The 19,408-nt window shown below is 46.7% G+C and overlaps 1 protein-coding gene across 1 annotated transcript in view; it reads right to left on the reverse strand.

Annotated features, from left to right (window-relative positions):
- LOC134936574 (CD209 antigen-like protein C) overlaps window positions 1–19,408 on the reverse strand; it is a 74,110-nt gene that overhangs the window by 26,775 nt on the left and 27,927 nt on the right. The window contains exons 2-5 of the mRNA XM_063931664.1: window positions 16,852–16,977; window positions 16,667–16,771; window positions 9,600–9,704; window positions 9,396–9,458 (exon numbers count right to left, since the gene is read on the reverse strand). Coding sequence (XP_063787734.1) covers window positions 9,396–9,458; window positions 9,600–9,704; window positions 16,667–16,771; window positions 16,852–16,882 — 304 coding nt within the window. The 5' untranslated portion in view covers window positions 16,883–16,977. The remainder of the gene's footprint in view (window positions 1–9,395; window positions 9,459–9,599; window positions 9,705–16,666; window positions 16,772–16,851; window positions 16,978–19,408) is intronic.

A 19,408-nucleotide genomic window follows, 5' to 3' on the forward strand; every position in this document is an offset into this window, starting at 1 on the left:
TGGGTTATTCTGATTACAGGTACATCTGGGGGTTATTCTGATTACAGGTACATCTGTGGGTTGTTCTGATTACAGGTACATCTGTGGGTTATTCTGATTACAGGTACATCTGGGGGTTATTCTGATTACAGGTACATCTGGGGGTTATTCTGATTACAGGTACATCTGGGGGTTATTACAGGTACATCTGTGGGTTATTCTGATTACAGGTACATCTGTGTGTTATTCTGATTACAGGTACATCTGGGGGTTATTCTGATTACAGGTACATCTGTGGGTTATTCTGATTACAGGTACATCTGTGGGTTATTCTGATTACAGGTACATCTGTGGGTTATTCTGATTACAGGTACATCTGGGGGTTATTCTGATTACAGGTACATCTGGGGGTTATTCTGATTACAGGTGCATCTGGGGGTTATTCTGATTACAGGTGCATCTGTGGGTTATTCTGATTACAGGTACATCTGGGGGTTATTCTGATTACAGGTACATCTGTGTGTTATTCTGATTACAGGTACATCTGTGTGTTATTCTGATTACAGGTACATCTGGGGGTTATTACAGGTACATCTGGGGGTTAATCTGATTACAGGCACATCTGGGGGTTATTCTGATTACAGGTACATCTGGGGGTTATTACAGGTACATCTGTGGGTTATTCTGATTACAGGTACATCTGTGGGTTATTCTGATTACAGGTACATCTGGGGGTTATTCTGATTACAGGTACATCTGGGGGTTATTCTGATTACAGGTACATCTGGGGGTTATTACAGGTACATCTGTGGGTTATTCTGATTACAGGTACATCTGTGGGTTATTCTGATTACAGGTACATCTGTGGGTTATTCTGATTACAGGTACATCTGGGGGTTATTCTGATTACAGGTACATCTGGGGGTTATTCTGATTACAGGTACATCTGGGGGTTATTCTGATTACAGGTACATCTGGGGGTTATTCTGATTACAGGTACATCTGGGGGTTATTCTGATTACAGGTACATCTGTGGGTTATTCTGATTACAGGTACATCTGTGGGTTATTCTGATTACAGGTACATCTGTGGGTTATTCTGATTACAGGTACATCTGTGGGTTATTCTGATTACAGGTACATCTGGGGGTTATTCTGATTACAGGTACATCTGGGGGTTATTCTGATTACAGGTACATCTGTGGGTTATTCTGATTACAGGTACATCTGGGGGTTATTCTGATTACAGGTACATCTGTGGGTTATTCTGATTACAGGTACATCTGTGGGTTATTCTGATTACAGGTACATCTGGGGGTTATTCTGATTACAGGTACATCTGGGGGTTATTCTGATTACAGGTACATCTGGGGGTTATTCTGATTACAGGTACATCTGGGGGTTATTCTGATTACAGGTACATCTGGGGGTTAATCTGATTACAGGTACATCTGGGGGTTATTCTGATTACAGGTGCATCTGTGGGTTATTCTGATTACAGGTACATCTGGGGGTTATTCTGATTACAGGTGCATCTGTGGGTTATTCTGATTACAGGTACATCTGGGGGTTATTCTGATTACAGGTACATCTGTGGGTTATTCTGATTACAGGTACATCTGGGGGTTAATCTGATTACAGGTACATCTGGGGGTTATTCTGATTACAGGTGCATCTGTGGGTTATTCTGATTACAGGTACATCTGGGGGTTATTCTGATTACAGGTACATCTGGGGGTTATTCTGATTACAGGTACATCTGTGGGTTATTCTGATTACAGGTACATCTGGGGGTTATTCTGATTACAGGCACATCTGTGGGTTATTCTGATTACAGGTACATCTGTGGGTTATTCTGATTACAGGTACATCTGGGGGTTATTCTGATTACAGGTACATCTGGGGGTTATTCTGATTACAGGTACATCTGGGGGTTATTACAGGTACATCTGTGGGTTATTCTGATTACAGGTACATCTGGGGGTTAATCTGATTACAGGTACATCTGGGGGTTATTCTGATTACAGGTACATCTGTGGGTTATTCTGATTACAGGTACATCTGTGGGTTATTCTGATTACAGGTACATCTGGGGGTTATTCTGATTACAGGTACATCTGGGGGTTATTCTGATTACAGGTACATCTGGGGGTTATTCTGATTACAGGTACATCTGGGGGTTATTCTGATTACAGGTACATCTGGGGGTTATTGTGATTACAGGCACATCTGGGGGTTATTCTGATTACAGGTACATCTGGGGGTTATTCTGATTACAGGTACATCTGGGGTTATTCTGATTACAGGTACTGTCAAGGCCGGATTACGGTCCACATGGGCCTGGGGGTGAAAATGATCAAGGGCCTATTGTGAGAAGTTGAGGAGGTGTGGCTAATGTTCTGTGGCCCTCATTCCGAGTTGATCGCTCGCTAGCTGCATTTAGCAGCAGTGCAAACGCTAAGCCGCCGCCCTCTGGGAGTGTATCTTAGCTTAGCAGAAGTGCGAACGAAAGGTTAGCAGAACAGTGTTGAAATTTTTTCAAACAGTTTCAGAGTAGCTGCAAACCTACTCCTTCCTAGTTCCTGTTTTGACGTCACAAACACGCCCTGTGTTCGGCCAGCCACTCCCCCGTTTCCCCAGGCACGCCTGCGTTTCTATCTGACACGCCTGCGTTTTTTAGCACACTCCCGGAAAACGGTTAGTTACCTCCCAGAAACGCCCCATTCATGTCAATCACTCACCGATCAGCAGAGCGACTGAAAAGAGTAGCTCGACCTTGTGTGAAACTACATAGTTTTTTGTGAAAGTATGTCGTGCGTGCGGACTGCGCCCCATACGCATGCGCAAAAGTGCCGATTTTTTACCTGATCGCTGCGCTGCGAACAACGGCAGCTAGCGATCAACTCGGAATGACCCCCTGTGTGTGGTCAGTGACATATGGGCATGTACACTCCATACATTATAAGCCCTAATGTCTCCCAAAATACGTAAAAGTAGAAAAACAGCATCACTTTGTGAGGAAATTAAAAATATTATATTAATTCTTATCATTGATGGCAACCATGTGACCATAGCTGCCTACCCTCCTGACTACCTGAAATATTCGCGATCTCCCTGACTCCCTGAATAGACCAGCAATCTCCCTGATTGCACCATACCCCCATTATGCAGCTGTTACATTCTTGGGGGGAAAAATAAGATTTTAAACCTACCGGTAAATCTTTTTTCTCGTCGTCCGTAGAGGATGCTGGGGACTCCGTAAGGACCATGGGGATAGACGGGCTCCGCAGGAGACATGGGCACTTTAAGAAAGACTTTAGGTCTGGGTGTGCACTGGCTCCTCCCTCTATGCCCCTCCTCCAGACCTCAGTTAGAGAAACTGTGCCCAGAGGAGACGGACAGTACGAGGAAAGGATTTTTGTTAATCCAAGGGCAAGATTCATACCAGCCCACACCATCCACACCGTATAACTTGTGATATACTACCCAGTTAACAGTATGAAAACAACATAGCATCAGTCCAAGACCGATGAAAACTATATTATAACCCTTATGTAAGCAAAAACTATATACAAGTCTTGCAGAAGTAGTCCGCACTTGGGACGGGCGCCCAGCATCCTCTACGGACTACGAGAAAAAGATTTACCGGTAGGTTTAAAATCTTATTTTCTCTTACGTCCTAGAGGATTCTGGGGACTCCGTAAGGACCATGGGGATTATACCAAAGCTCCCAAACGGGCGGGAGAGTGCGGATGACTCTGCAGCACCGATTGAGCAAACAGGAGGTCCTCCTCAGCCAGGTTATCAAACTTATAGAACTTTGCAAAGGTATTTGAACCCGACCAAGTAGCAGCTCGGCACAGTTGTAGTGCCGAGACCCCTCGGACAGCCGCCCAAGACGAGCCCACCTTCCTAGTGGAATGGGCCTTGACCGATTTTGGTAACTGCAATCCCGCTGTAGAATGCGCCTGCTGAATCGTGTTACAGATCCAGCGAGCGATAGTCTGCTTTGAAGCAGGGGCGCCAACCTTGTTGGCTGCATACAGGACAAACAGTGCTTCTATTTTTCTGACTCTAGCCGCTCTGGCCACGTAAATTTTCAAAGCCCTGACCACATCAAGGGACTCGGAATCCTCCAAGTCACGCGTAGCCACAGGCACCACAATAGGTTGGTTCATATGAAAAGATGACCCCACCTTAGGCAAGAATTGAGGACGGGTCCGCAATTCCGCTCTATCCATATGGAAAACCAGATAGGGGCTTTTATGAGACAAAGCCGCCAATTCCGACACTCGCCTAGCCGAAGCCAAGGCTAATAACATGACCACCTTCCAAGTGAGATATTTTAACTCCACCATTTTAAGTGGTTCAAACCAGTGCGACTTAAGGAAACTCAACATCACGTTAAGGTCCCAAGGCGCCACCGGAGGTACAAAAGGAGGCTGAATATGCAGCACTCCCTTCACAAAAGTCTGAACTTCTGGGAGAGAAGCCAATTCTTTTTGAAAGAAAATGGATAAGGCCGAAATCTGAACCTTAATGGAGCCTAATTTTAGGCCCAAATTCACTCCAGTTTGTAGGAAGTGAAGGAAACGGCCCAGATGGAATTCTTCCGTAGGAGCATTCCTGGCCTCACACCAAGAAACATATTTCCGCCATATACGGTGATAATGTTTAGATGTCACGTCCTTCCTAGCCGTTATCAGCATAGGAATGACCTCATCCGGAATGCCTTTTTCCGCTAGGATATGGCGTTCAACCGCCATGCCGTCAAACGCAGCCGCGGTAAGTCTTGGAACAGACAGGGCCCCTGTTGCAACAGGTCCTGTCTTAGAGGAAGAGGCCACGGATCTTCTGTGAGCATTTCCTGCAGATCCGGATACCAGGTCCTTCGTGGCCAATCTGGAACAATGAGAATTGTTCTCACTCCTCTTTTTCTTATTATTCTCAACACCTTGGGTATGAGAGGAAGAGGAGGAAACACATAGACCGACTGGAACACCCACGGTGTCACTAGGTCGTCTACAGCTACCGCCTGATGGTCTTTTGATCTGGCGCAATACCTCTGTAGCTTTTTGTTGAGGCGGGACGCCATCATGTCTATCTGGGGCAGTCCCCACTGACTTGCAATCTGTACGAAGACTTCCTGATAAAGTCCCCACTCTCCTGGATGCAGGTCGTGTCTACTGAGGAAGTTTGCTTCCCAGTTGTCCACTCCCGGAATGAACACTGCTGATAGTGCGCTTACATGATTTTCCGCCCAGCGAAGAATCCTGGCGGCTTCCGCCATTGCCACTCTGCTCCTTGCACCGCCTTGGCGGTTTACATGAGCCACTGCGGTGATGTTGTCTGACTGGATCAGAACTGGTTGGTCGCGAAGTAAGGTATCCGCTTGACGTAGGGCGTTGTATATGGCCCTCAGTTCCAGGACGTTGATGTGAAGACAAGTCTCTTGACTTGACCAAAGACCTTGGAAGTTTCTTCCCTGTGTGACTGCTCCCCAACCTCGGAGGCTCGCGTCCGTGGTCACCAGGATCCATTCCTGAATGCCGAATCGGCGGCCCTCTAGAAGGTGAGCACTCTGCAGCCACCACAGGAGAGATACCCTGGCTCTGGGGGACAGGGTGATCAACTGATGAATCTGTAGATGTGACCCGGACCACTTGTCCAGTAGGTCCCATTGGAAAGTCCTCGCATGGAACCTGCCGAAGGGAATGGCCTCGTATGATGCCACCATCTTTCCCAGGACTCGAGTGCAGTGATGCACTGACACCTGTTTTGGCTTCAATAGGTTCCTGACCAGAGTCATGAGTTCCTGAGCTTTTTCTATCGGAAGATAAACCCTTTTTTGGTCTGTATCCAGAATCATGCCCAAGAAGGTCAGACGAGTCGTAGGAACCAACTGCGATTTCGGGATATTGAGAATCCAGCCGTGTTGCTGTAACACCTTCAGTGAAAGTGATACGCTGTTTAGCAACTGCTCTCTTGATCTCGCTTTTATGAGGAGATCGTCCAAGTACGGGATAATTGTGACACCCTGCTTGCGCAGGAGCACCATCATTTCCGCCATTACCTTGGTAAAAATCCTCGGGGACGTGGAAAGCCCAAACGGCAACGTCTGAAATTGGTAATGACAATCCTGTACCGCAAATCTTAGGTACGCCTGATGAGGTGGATAAATGGGAACATGAAGGTATGCATCCTTTATGTCCAGAGATACCATAAAATCCCCCCCTTCCAGGCTGGCGATGACCGCTCTTAGCGATTCCATCTTGAACTTGAACCTTTTCAAGTAAAGGTTCAGGGATTTTAAATTTAATATGGGTCTGACCGAACCGTCCGGTTTCGGGACTACAAACAGGGTTGAGTAATATCCCCTTCCTTGTTGAAGCAGGGGAACCTTGACCACCACCTGTTGAAGATACAATTTGTGAATTGCATTTAACACTATCTCCCTTTCCGGGGGAGAAGCTGGTAGGGCCGATTTGAAAAACCGGCGAGGAGGCACCTCTTAGAATTCCAGCTTGTAACCCTGAGAAACAATTTCTATTGCTAAGGTATCCACCTGTGAGTGAACCCAGATGTGGCTGAAAATTCGAAGACGTGCCCCCACTGGGGCGGACTCCTTTAGCGGAGCCCCAGCGTCATGCGGTGGATTTTGTAGAGGCCGGGGAGGACTTCTGCTCCTGGGAACTAGCTGTGTTGTGCAGCTTTTTCCCTCTGCCCTTACCTCTGGCAAGAAAGGACGCACCTCGTACTTTCTTGTTTCTTTGTGATCGAAAGGACTGCATTTGATAATGGGGCGCTTTCTTAGGCTGTGAGGGAATATAAGGCAAAAAATTTTGATTTACCAGCTGTAGCTGTGGAGACCAGGTCCGAGAGACCTTCTCCAAACAATTCCTCACCCCTGTAAGGTAAAACCTCCATATGACTCTTTGAGTCGGCATTACCTGTCCATTGCCGGGTCCATAGGACTCGTCTAGCAGAAATCGACATAGCGTTGATTCTAGAACCCAGTAGACTAATGTCTCTTTGAGCATCTCTCATATAAAAGACAGCATCTTTTATATGCCCTAGGGTCAATAAAATGGTATCCGTATCTAGGGTCTCAATTTCCGCTGATAAGGTATCTGTCCATGCTGCTACAGCGCTACAAACCCAGGCCGACGCAATCGCCGGTCTGAGTAAGGTACCAGAATGTGTGTAAATAGACTTCAAGGTAACCTCCTGCTTGCGGTCAGTAGGATCCCTGAGGGTAGCCGTATCTTGGGATGGCAGCGCTACCTTTTTGGATAAGCGTGTCAATGCTTTGTCCACCCTAGGGGAGGATTCCCACCGTATCCTGTCCGTTGGTGGGAAAGGATACGCCATAAGAATCCTTTTGGGAATCTGCAGTTTTTTGTCTGGAGATTTCCAAGCTTTTTCACATAATTCGTTCAACTCATGTGAGGGGGGAAAGGTTACCTCAGGTTTCTTTCCCTTATACATGTGTTCCCTCGTGTCAGGGACAGGGGGTTCCTCTGTGATATGCAAAACATCTTTAGTTGCAATAATCATATATCGAATACATTTAGCCAATTTTGGCTGTAACTTTGCATCATCGTAGTCGACACTGGAGTCATAATCCGTGTCGGTATCTGTGTCTACTATTTGGGATAGTGGGCGTTTTTGAGACCCCGAAGGTCCCTGCGACATAGGGACAGACATGGGTTGACTCCCTGGCTGTTCCCTAGCTTCAGCTTTGTCTAATCTTTTGTGCAATAAATTTACATTAGCACTTAAAACATTCCACATATCCATCCAGTCAGGTGTCGGCGTTGTCAACGGAGACACCACATTCATTTGCTCCCCCTCCTCCCTAGGAGAGCCTTCTACCTCAGACATGTCGACACACGCGTACCGACACACCACACACTCAGGGAATCCTCTTATCTGAAGACAGTTCCCCCACAAGGCCCTTTGGAGAGACAGAGAGAGAGTATGCCAACACACACCCCAGCGCTATATGACCCAGGAAAAAACATAATAAATATATGCTTACCCAGTAGCGCTGTGTATATATGTATATATGCGCCTAATTATGTGCCCCCACTCTTCTTTAAAACCCTCTTTCACCATGGTATAAGCAGGGGAGAGTCCTGGGAGCTTCCTCTCAGCTGTGCTGTGGAGAAAAAATGGCGCTGGTGAGTGCTGAGGGAGAAGCCCCGCCCCCTCGGCGGCGGGCTTCTGTCCCGCTCAAATACACAAAAAAATTGGCGGGGGCTCTATATATACAGTGCCCAGCTGCAGTGCATATATATATATTTTTGCCAAAGAGAGGTTCATATGCTGCCCAGGGCGCCCCCCCTGCATCCTGCACCCTTACAGTGACTGCCGTGTGTGAGGTGTATGGGAGCAATGGCGCATAGCGTTACTGCTGTGCGTTACCTCAGTGAAGATCATGAAGTCTTCTGCCGCCTCTGAAGTCTTCTTTTCTTCTCATACTCACCCGGCTTCTATCTTCCGGCTCTGCGAGGAGGATGGCGGCGCGGCTCTGGGACGGACGGCGAGGGTGAGACCTGCGTACCGATCCCTCTGGAGCTAATGGTGTCCAGTAGCCTAAGAAGCAGTGCCTTTCAACTCACAGAAGTAGGTCTGCTTCTCTCCCCTCAGTCCCTCGATGCAGGGAGTCTGTTGCCAGCAGGCTCCCTGAAAATAAAAAACCTAACAAATATACTTTCTGTCAGGAAACTCACGGGAGCTCCCTGAAATGCACCCAGTCTCCTCTGGGCACCGTAGTAAACTGAGGTCTGGAGGAGGGGCATAGAGGGAGGAGCCAGTGCACACCCAAACCTAAAGTTTTTCTTAAAGTGCCCATGTCTCCTGCGGAGCCCGTCTATCCCCATGGTCCTTACGGAGTCCCCAGCATCCTCTAGGACGTAAGAGAAAAATACATTAGAGATAAATACATTCAAATGGGATCATCAGTGCCATTTCCCTGCATTGGTTATAAGGCACAATGATCCCTATGGCTATATGCATTTTAAATAAGGTTTCTCATGGCTACTTACAGTATATGGAAGCTCTTGTAAAACACAATACACAAACAAATCCTGAAAAATCTCAGTGTCTTTTCATCAACAAGTAGATCTTACTAACTTTGGGGGTCATTTACATTTGTATGTAAGTAATGTTTATGACACACCTCTCAGATGTAACAGTACGCGGCCACGCTGATAGATGTTACTTTCACATCTCCCTGAAATGCTTTTTCAAAAGTAGGCACGTATGCATGTGACCAGCTGGGCAATTAATCATCATCATGCTGTCATGGTGATGGGACTATTTTTCTGGGGCCTGGAGCAGTAGCTCCATCGGCCCCATTGTTAGTCTGGCCCTGGGTACTGTATGGTAGGAAGAGTGTAAGAAGCTAATTACATTTCAAGTTGGCCTCTCTGTTACTCTGCTTCATTTCCTCCAGATTTCCCAAGATAGCCAAGTCTGCAGAAAAAGACGGATATCATCAACCAGGCCATTACATAACTGTCCACATTTCTACAGCTGCGAGCCTCATTTCTTATCTTCACTTACTCTTGTCTCTTACATTTCTTATCACTGTCTTGCATTGTTTCATATACTCACATAATGCACATATAGTGCTCATCAGGATTATCCAGAGCAGGCACATAACCCCAAGAAAAGCCACTGTACCATGCACAGACCACTTCTTCCAACTGCAGGAACCATCTTAGAAAGAAGAGAAACACAGTTATTGGGCGGTATTCAATTCTTTCCACCCCCTTCCACCCCTGTTCTGTTTCTGCTGACGGGCGTGGTATCATCATTTCAGCTCGCTACTCCTGGGGTAGCGAGGCGCCCTAACCCTTTACACAGCTAAACCTGATTACTATGGGCGCGATATGCGCAATAACGGGGATCACTTAAGAAAGAACTGCTTCTGAGGAAACTGCGTGGAACTGCCCGGAGAAACGCATCAAGCCTTGCTTTCAAGTTTAATTATTATTTATTTATTAACAGTTTCTTATATAGCGCAGCAAATTCAGTTGCGCTTTACAATTTCAAATAACAATAACAAACTGGGTGATAACAAACAGTCATAGAGGTAGGAAGGCCCTGCTCGCAAGCTTACAATCTATAGGGAAATAGGCATGTGTACACAAGGAAAGGTGCTATCTATTGCATAGTTGTTCGCCAGATTGCAAAGGTTCTTGGAGGGCCCAAACCAACCAGTTGTTTCAGCCACAGTCGTGTGGCAGAGCCTGTCGCCAATCACCATCCACTGAAACTACTGCATGCAGGGCCGGCTCCAGGCATGTTCCAATAGAGCGGCCGAACAGGGCGCCGCACTTTATGGGCGCCGCTAGCTCTGGCCGCCATATTGGAGCCTGGAGCCGTCCCTGCAGCACTGCGCTGTCTGTCTCCCCCGCTAACCGGCGCCGGCCCGTGAGCCAACCAGAGCTCGCGGCCCGGCAGCTGAGGCTGATTGGCTGCCGGACCGCGAGCTTTGATTGGCTTGCGGGCCGGCGCCTAGTTGAAGTGGCCGCCGGAGATTGAGGGCTAGGAGAGGCGCACGCTGCGCTCTCCTCCCGCCCTCAGCTACAAAGCAGCACGGGCAGCGCAGCAGCCTCAACCCACAGGAGCAGACTCATGGTAAGCAGCTTGGGGGGGGGGGGGGGAAGGAGGATATCTGGTGGCACTGGGGACATGTCTGGCACTGGGGGCATGGAACATGTGTATCTGGCACTGGGGGCATGTATCTGGCACTGGGGGCATATCTGGCACTGTGGGGACAAGAGTATCTGGCATTAGGGCCATATCTGGCACTGTGTGAGGCATATATGTATCTGGCACTGTGTGGGCCATATATGTATCTGGCACTGTGTGGGGCATTTATGTATCTGACACTGGGGGCATTTATGTATCTGGCACTGGGGGCATTTATGTATTTGGCACTGTGGGGGCATTTATGTATCTGACACTGGGGGCATTTATGTATCTGGCACTGGGGGCATTTATGTATCTGGCACTGTGGGGGCATTTATGTATCTGGCAATGTGTGGGCATTTATGTATCTGGCACTGTGGGGGCATTTATGTATCCGACACTGTGGGGGCATTTATGTATCTGGCACTGTGGGGGCATATCTGGCACTGTGGGGCATTTATGTATCTGGCACTGTGGGGGCATATCTGCACTGTGGGGGCATTTATGTATCTGGCACTGTGGCGGCATATCTGCACTGTGGGGACATTTATGTATCTGGCACTGTGGAGGCATATCTGCTCTGTGGGGACATTTATGTATCTGGCACTGTGGAGGCATATCTGCACTGTGGGGACATTTATGTATCTGGCACTGTGGAGGCATATCTGCTCAGTGGGGACATTTATGTATCTGACACTGGGGGCATTTATGTATCTGGCACTGGGGGCATTTATGTATCTGGCACTGTGGGGGCATTTATGTATCTGGCAATGTGTGGGCATTTATGTATCTGGCACTGTGGGGGCATTTATGTATCTGACACTGTGTGGGCATTTATGTATCTGGCACTGTGGGGGCATATCTGTACTGTGGGGGCATTTATGTATCTGGCACTGTGGAGGCATATCTGCACTGTGGGGGCATTTATGTATCTGGCACTGTGGAGGAATATCTGCACTGTGGGGGCATTTATGTATCTGACACTGGGGGCATTTATGTATCTGGCACTGGGGGCATTTATGTATCTGGCAATGTGTGGGCATTTATGTATCTGGCAATGTGTGGGCATTTATGTATCTGGCACTGTGGGGGCATTTATGTATCTGACACTGTGGGGGCATTTATGTATCTGACACTGTGGGGGCATATCTGGCACTGTGGGGGCATTGATGTATATGGCACTGTGGGGGCATATCTGCACTGTGGGGGCATTTATGTATCTGGCACTGTGGGGGCATATCTGCACTGTGGGGGCATTTATGTATCTGGCACTGTGGAGGCATATCTGCACTGTGGGGGCATTTATGTATCTGGCACTGGGGGCATTTATGTATCTGGCACTGGGGGCATTTATGTATCTGGCAATGTGTGGGCATTTATGTATCCGGCACTGTGGGGGCATTTATGTATCCGACACTGTGGGGGCATATCTGGCACTGTGGGGGCATTTATGTATCTGGCACTGTGTGGGCATATCTGCACTATGGGGGCATTTATGTATCTGGAACTGTGGGGACATATCTTGCACTGTTTGGCCATTTATGTAGCTGGCACTGCTGGGGGGCATGTCACGTGTAGCTGGCACTGCTGGGGGGCATGTCACGTGTAGCTGGCACTGCTGGGGGGCATGTCACGTGTAGCTGGCACTGCTGGGGGGCATGTCACGTGTAGCTGGCACTGCTGGGGGGCATGTCACGTGTAGCTGGCACTGCTGGGGAGAATATCATGTAGTGTTCCCGCTAGGCGTCTGTGGCTAGGCAATGTGTCTCAGTGCTCTAACTGGCGCAAAGTGTCTAACGTGCTGTGCCTGGCGCAAAGTGTATAGGAGGTTCTACCTGGTGCAATGTGTATTAGCTGCACTACTGTGTGGTGTAATGCGAATTGCCACTATTTTGTGGCCACGCACCTTCCCCACGAAGCAACGCCCCTAAATTTTAGCTGCGCGCCTTTGGCGCGCATTGTCCATGCTTTAGCATATAGATATGGGAACAACAAGCATTATAGTATGTACATCATTTAGCCCTCCTAACTTAAAAATGTGCCCTCCCTGTGATCAGCACCCTGCCCTAAAAAGTGAACACTATCATGTGTAGCTGGCACTGCTGGGGGGCATATTGTGTGTAGCTGGCACTGCTGGTGGGCATGTCATGTGTAGCTGGCACTGCTGGGGGGCATGTCATGTGTAGCTGGCACTGCTGGGGGGCATGTCATGTGTAGCTGGCACTGCTGGGGGGCATGTCATGTGTAGCTGGCACTGCTGGGGGGCATGTCATGTGTAGCTGGCACTGCTGCGGGGCATGTCATGTGTAGCTGGCACTGCTGCGGGGCATGTCATGTGTAGCTGGCACTGCTGGGGGGCATGTCATGTGTAGCTGGCCCTGCTGCGGGGCATGTCATGTGTAGCTGGCACTGCTGCGGGGCATGTCATGTGTAGCTGGCACTGCTGCGGGGCATGTCATGTGTAGCTGGCACTGCTGGGGGGCATGTCATGTGTAGCTGGCACTGCTGCGGGGCATGTCATGTGTACATGGCACTGCTGGGGGGCATGTCATGTGTAGCTGGCATGGCTGCGGGGCATGTCATGTGTAGATGGCAGTGCTGGGGGGCATATCATATCTATCTGGCACTGCACATTATGTGTATCTGGCACTATGCTGGATACATTATGTGTAAGGAACACTACTGTGGCTGTTATGTGTAAGGCTGCTAATTGTGTGTGCGTAGAGGGGGTGTGAAAATATATTTATAGTTTGATGATATAAAGTTACGAGGCCACGCCCACTTTCCCATGGGGCCACGCCCACTTTCCCAGGAGCGCGCGCGCATATGGGGGGGTGCGCTTTTACAGTTTCTCGCTCAGGGTGCTAATAGGCCTGGAGCCGGCCCTGACCGCATGGAACTCATTTCATCTTTATATTTGGACTAAGCCATATCTCCATTAACACCAGCTTGCCTGTACCCGCCGGATTTAAAGTGGAACCCTCATCATTCTGCAAATCTGCATATATCTGCCAAGGGACTACTATGAACTATCCATATGTGCAGGGCCGGTGCAAGGTCTCACTGCACCCTAGGCAAAGCTTCAGCCTTAGCGCCCCCTAACCTGCAAACCTCCCCACCATCAAACCCTCTTGGAGGGTAGATGCAGGTGGCCACTAGGTGGGCTGGGGTGAATTGCATCATTACACATATACAGAGAAAAGGAACAACACTCAAGGACTTTTAAAGTGAAAAAGTATATTGTAAACAAAGTCACAAAATGTTGTGACTTTGTTCAGCAGCAGTCAGTGCGGTGTAAATGGAGGAGGCTGCATACAAAGACATACTTCACTTTTTTGCTAGATGAATTCAGTGGTGCCCCTAGGTAACCGCCTAAAGCTGCCTAATGGTAGAGCCGACCCTGCGTATGTGGGTAATATCCTACTGAATTAACTGGTTGAGCAATTACTTGGAGAATATGAAAGTCCTTATGTTGTTGCGTTGCTATTAGAGGGGGTGATATCAATAGTGAGTCACTTGTGTCTAAATTATTTTAACTTTATATACATTCTAATAAATCTATGTTGTAATTTTTAATATTATTCGTCTATTTTTAAATTCTACTCATTGAAATAGAATAAGCAAAAGCGCTGGTTCACTACCTACTTGCTGTAAGAAAGGAGATTCGGCGTGATATATCATTTGAATAGCGCCCATTATATACAGTAAATTATTAAATGGGACCACTTAAAATTAAATAATACTTTATGCTTCCCCAACAAACAAACAAACAAACAAACAAACAAACAAAAACAAACAAACAAAGGAGGAGGAGTTCACTATAATGGAACAGATAAGATACAATAGACAAACTAACAAGTGTTAATTGAGTATTGACATATAAGCACAAAAGGGAAAATACAGTACCTTTTAGTGTTTCGGTTGAGAGAATTTTAATCATATTTTAAGTACATGATGTAAAAGTCATCTAGAGCTGGCTGCTCACTGGACAGTCGCCTGATTGGACACTGATCTGGGTGATGGTCAATTTGCTCAGTCATCAACGTAAATTGTACAGGTCCAGCTTTATGGCAGTAAATCCAAATCACTGTCCATTGTTTGAGTCTTTGGGACCACGTATGAGTCATTGGGGGAAATTAGCTGCAGGGTTTAACCCGCAGCTAAGTGTTGGCGCTGCCCAATTCAATTATCTGTGGGAACCCCATTTGCTAATTACCAGAGAGTGGATTTTTCTTCACGGCCTCTGAAGGATTTTATGTGGAATCAATGGGTTAGTGCGCCTTAACACAGTGATTTCCGTGTAGGGAAAAGACCACTAGCTTCTCCCAGCGTAGCATGATCAAATAGCTGATTGAATACAGTATGCCCCATTGTGTCTTTAGGAAGTTTTTATTGTTTATTTTGCTGAATTATTATATGGTAGAATAACAGATCTAGGGGGAGATTTAGATGGGAGAGAGATAAAGTACCAACCAATCAGCTCCTGTCATTTTATAGACTGTGCTTGAAAAATGACAGTTAGTACTTGGGGGCAGATTTATCAAAGCTTGGAGATAAATACACTAGAGAAAGATAAAGTACAAACCAATCAGCTGCTATCTGTCATTTTGAACACACAGTCTGTAACATGGTATTTAGGAGCTGATTGGTTGGTACTTTATCTCTCTCCAAGTTTTGATAAATCTTTCCTCTAGTTTTTTCAAAATAATAATGAAGTTAACAATTAACTTCTGTTTACTGAGTGCATCCTCAGAAACTGATCATCTTTGTATATGTCCCCATTAATGTACAGGACAGAACAAGAAATGTTCCAAATAATGTTTTGAAACATTTAGGCATGTTGAAAAAATGGATCCTACTAAGTCAATGCATACTAACGAATCCCAGTATACATTGGAACCAGTAAGCTGAAACCATAATGACAGCAAGTAAATGCTTCAGCATACCCCTTGTACAAGAATTACTGACCAAACTAGTAAATAGTGGAACCTGCCACCTTGCTAACACATACTGTCCAGCCCAATACAACAGAACCTGGGGGCAAATGTATTAAGCCTAGAAAAGTGATAAAGAAGTGATAAGCGGAAGGTGATAACGCACCAGCCAATCATTACGGGTTTGAAAAATGACAGGAGCTGATTGGCTGATGCGTTATCATGATGCTTTATCACTTAACCAGGCTTAATACATCTGCCCCCTAGCAACTAGCTTAACACGTCTTGCCCAGCCCAGTACATAGTGAATCCTACCTACCAGCTAGCCACATATTGACCAGATCAATACATGAAAGTGCCTACCGAAAATCTCATCACTTTCCACAACTAGCTCAGTACATGCTACTTATCATAATACACGTTTCTCTATTGCATTCTAGAAAATGATAGAAAGGGAGAGATTCAATTGTTTTATCGCGCCCGATTTCTCGTCTAAAGTGACGGGAGATCAGGGGGCAATATTATTATTTTTTTATTGTGCACATTGCTAATAGGACTAAACTAATGGTAGTGAAAAGTGTTGTCGGTGCCCCCTCACGGGTCACTTTCACTGCCCCGGCAGCTCTTTGTGCCCGACTGGAGCATTAATTGAATTGCTCCGTCAGGCGTCCGGCAGCTGTCAGTGCAGTGATAAACAATTGAATGTCACCCACAGAATCTATGGGCAATACCACCACTTGTATGTTTTAGTATATCTACTGGATCTTCTCAACTAGCCCAATACGTACTCACCAGAACAGCATGCATGGACACTACCCATTATACTTTAGAAGCTCTTCACAAACTGATAATAAAATAACCCCATTAAATAGTTGTTTATTTATCAATGATACTCACAAAACTCATACAACCGATCATAGAACCACATATCCTATGTAGACTTGTAGGTAAATGAAACACACAATATACTGTACATGCAGAGGTTGCCCTTTATAGTTATATCCTTTGATAATTATGAATCCAGACAGCCAGGTAGTAATTATACTTTACATTTGCAGATCTTAAATGTTTCTGATGCTTCAGTATCCTCGGTCGATGACCTTCTAAGTGTGTACACATTTGTGTATGTCTCCTCATCGTCCTGCGGGCATTGTCCTGAGAGCAAGAATTAACATTATGGGGAGGTGTGTACAGAAGGTCCTTTGTCCCACCAGAAGCTTTGTTATCTTTCTTACCATCCCCATGTTTATTCTCATACAGGCTCATCACTGCTGATCTTCTCTGTCCTGCAGTGCTGCTCGGTGCAGTATGCCCCTTATTTATCCTGATCTCAGTCCCGCTACCCACAATCCTACGGATTCCTACTGTAAAAATGAAGAAACTAAACTGAAACTTAGGCTGCTGGAAGAGAGAAGTGAAAGCAGACAGAGAAGAACTGGGAGCTCTGGAGCTAAGTGTACTGAGCCCTACACACTTGCCAACGCATTCATTTGGAAAATGATCGATCTGAATGATAATCGATCATCTTCCAAATTGACTTGCATTGAAAGGCAATGGAGAACCAACGATGAACGATCGTGGGGCCGCGCATCGTTCATCGTTGGTGCATACACACTGAGCAATATGAACGATTCCGCGTTCATTACTGAACGAGATCGTTCATATCGCCCATACACATCGGCAAGTGTGTAGGGTGCATTAGCAGACCTTGTATAACGATGGCAGAAGAAGAAACAAAAAAAAATGTTTTAGAATTTATTGCATTTATCTCAGAATCACACCTATAAGGTTGTAGAGCTGGTCACAGAGTCGTTTTTTTGTGGGCAGGGCTCAACTGATGCTTGCACCACACAGTAACCATGGCGTGCCAATAACAGGTACTGTAACTCCTGTGCCTGGTGTTACTTCCCAGAATTGTTGTGCCACTGGACACAATTTGTCATCACTGCAGTGGCCTTTGGACTTTGGTGGCAATGATGATGGGATTATGGTGAGATCAGCATCACAGGTATCACAAGAGGTTGTGGGCCGCACCCGGGTGTCACCCTTCCAGGGGGTAACACCAAAATGCTGGCTTCTCTACAGTGACAGGAGCCGGGTGCTGCAGAGTGACATTATCTTGTAGCACTCGGCTCCTGTCACTGAGAAGGAGTCGGCATTGCAAGCACTAGTCTCCGGGTGCAGACCAGCATCTCCTGGGAGGCCGGGCATGACCCCCGAGTGAGGTAACCAAGGGATTCCCACTAGGCCCCTCCCACTGATGTCAGTGGAGGACTACAGCAAGACAACACCCCTTTTTTGGAGGGGGTTATTATTGGCTGCACCAGATGTCACCAACCCTGGTGCTGCCACTGATCAGCATGCTGAGAGGCTATATGGGAAATATTTAGCAAAGCATATTAGACCGCTTTCAGTGTAATACACAGTAACACTCGACCTCTGCCTATTAATGGTTACGTTGAGTAGAATGACATTATGGGCCTGATTCCAAGTTGCACGTTATGGCGAAGGTCACGTAGTTGAGTTATTGTTTTGCTACTACGCATGTGCGACAATCCCTAAAAACTTGTACAGTGCATGCATTGCACAATATGTCTGCACAAAGGCGCAGCCAGAGAGAAGTGCAGGGCATTCCTAGTTGGTGACTATTAATGTGCACAGCAATGCTTGGTCTCAGGGGCATGTTATGGGAGTGTTGTGGGTGTGTTAATAATAGTGGCTGCGTCTACAGACGCACATACGCAGACATAAAATGTCATACTCTCAAAGGCAGAAGCTGCATCTACCATAAAATTGGTGCAAGTTTCCATGAGAGACGATGGTGGCATCTAAAGACACACCATCGGCATCACAGCATTTATTGATGTTAAAAGTGGACATCTCAGTCCTTGCACACCCTTCTCATGTATACTCTAGGCCTGGACTAAAGCCCGGGCCTATCCCCTGTACCGCTTGCTAGTGGGTGCAATGTTGATAACAGTTTAAAGTTAGATTGAAAGTAATATTGTCCTTTACATTGGGACTACATGTCCCAGCAGGCCTCCCCCAAATGCTGGCACTTGGATAACCACAAGTGCCAGAATGCTTGGCATTAAGGGCCCGCTGGCACCTATAGTCCCCCTGTAAAGGAAATATTAAAATAACCACAGTACACACACCATAGGCTGTATTCCTTTAATACTCACACCCATGCTCATTGTACATACAGTACATACTTACCTTGTCCCTGGTGCAGGTCAGTCCTATTCTCTAGTAGGCAACCCAGGCTTGGCAAAATAATAAAAAGCATGACCCGAACCACCAGGCATAGCCATGCTATATGTACATACCAGGGACCTGCGGTGAGCTAAAAGGCCAAGGAGTCACTGCTTAGCACCAGAGCCAGATTTACACACAATATATCAGCCAAAGGGAGCATCTGGACATTATACACAAGTGCAGCAGTATAAACTCCTGGAAATTTGGTGAGTATTGATCAGAGATGTGCAGAAAAGATAGGCACTGCCTCACCTGCCATAGACTTTTTTACTCTAGAGTTTTGGCTATAAAAATGATTTGAATAATGTAAAGAAGATATTTCAAACATATTCTTTGTATTTATCATATATTTTATACAGTCAAAACTCTGGCACAAATGTCAGTATGACAGGAAAGGCTCTGCTTCACCCTACTGCACGCACATACTGTACTTATAGCGCAGCTCGCCAACATGAAGGAACCCATGTGTGTTCCTTTACTTCTATCCCTGTCAGCCAATCAAGGGCCGCTACCAAGGGAACAGGCCGCTGATTG

This window comes from Pseudophryne corroboree, chromosome 6 (assembly GCF_028390025.1).
Source record: "Pseudophryne corroboree isolate aPseCor3 chromosome 6, aPseCor3.hap2, whole genome shotgun sequence".
NCBI lineage: Eukaryota > Metazoa > Chordata > Amphibia > Anura > Myobatrachidae > Pseudophryne > Pseudophryne corroboree.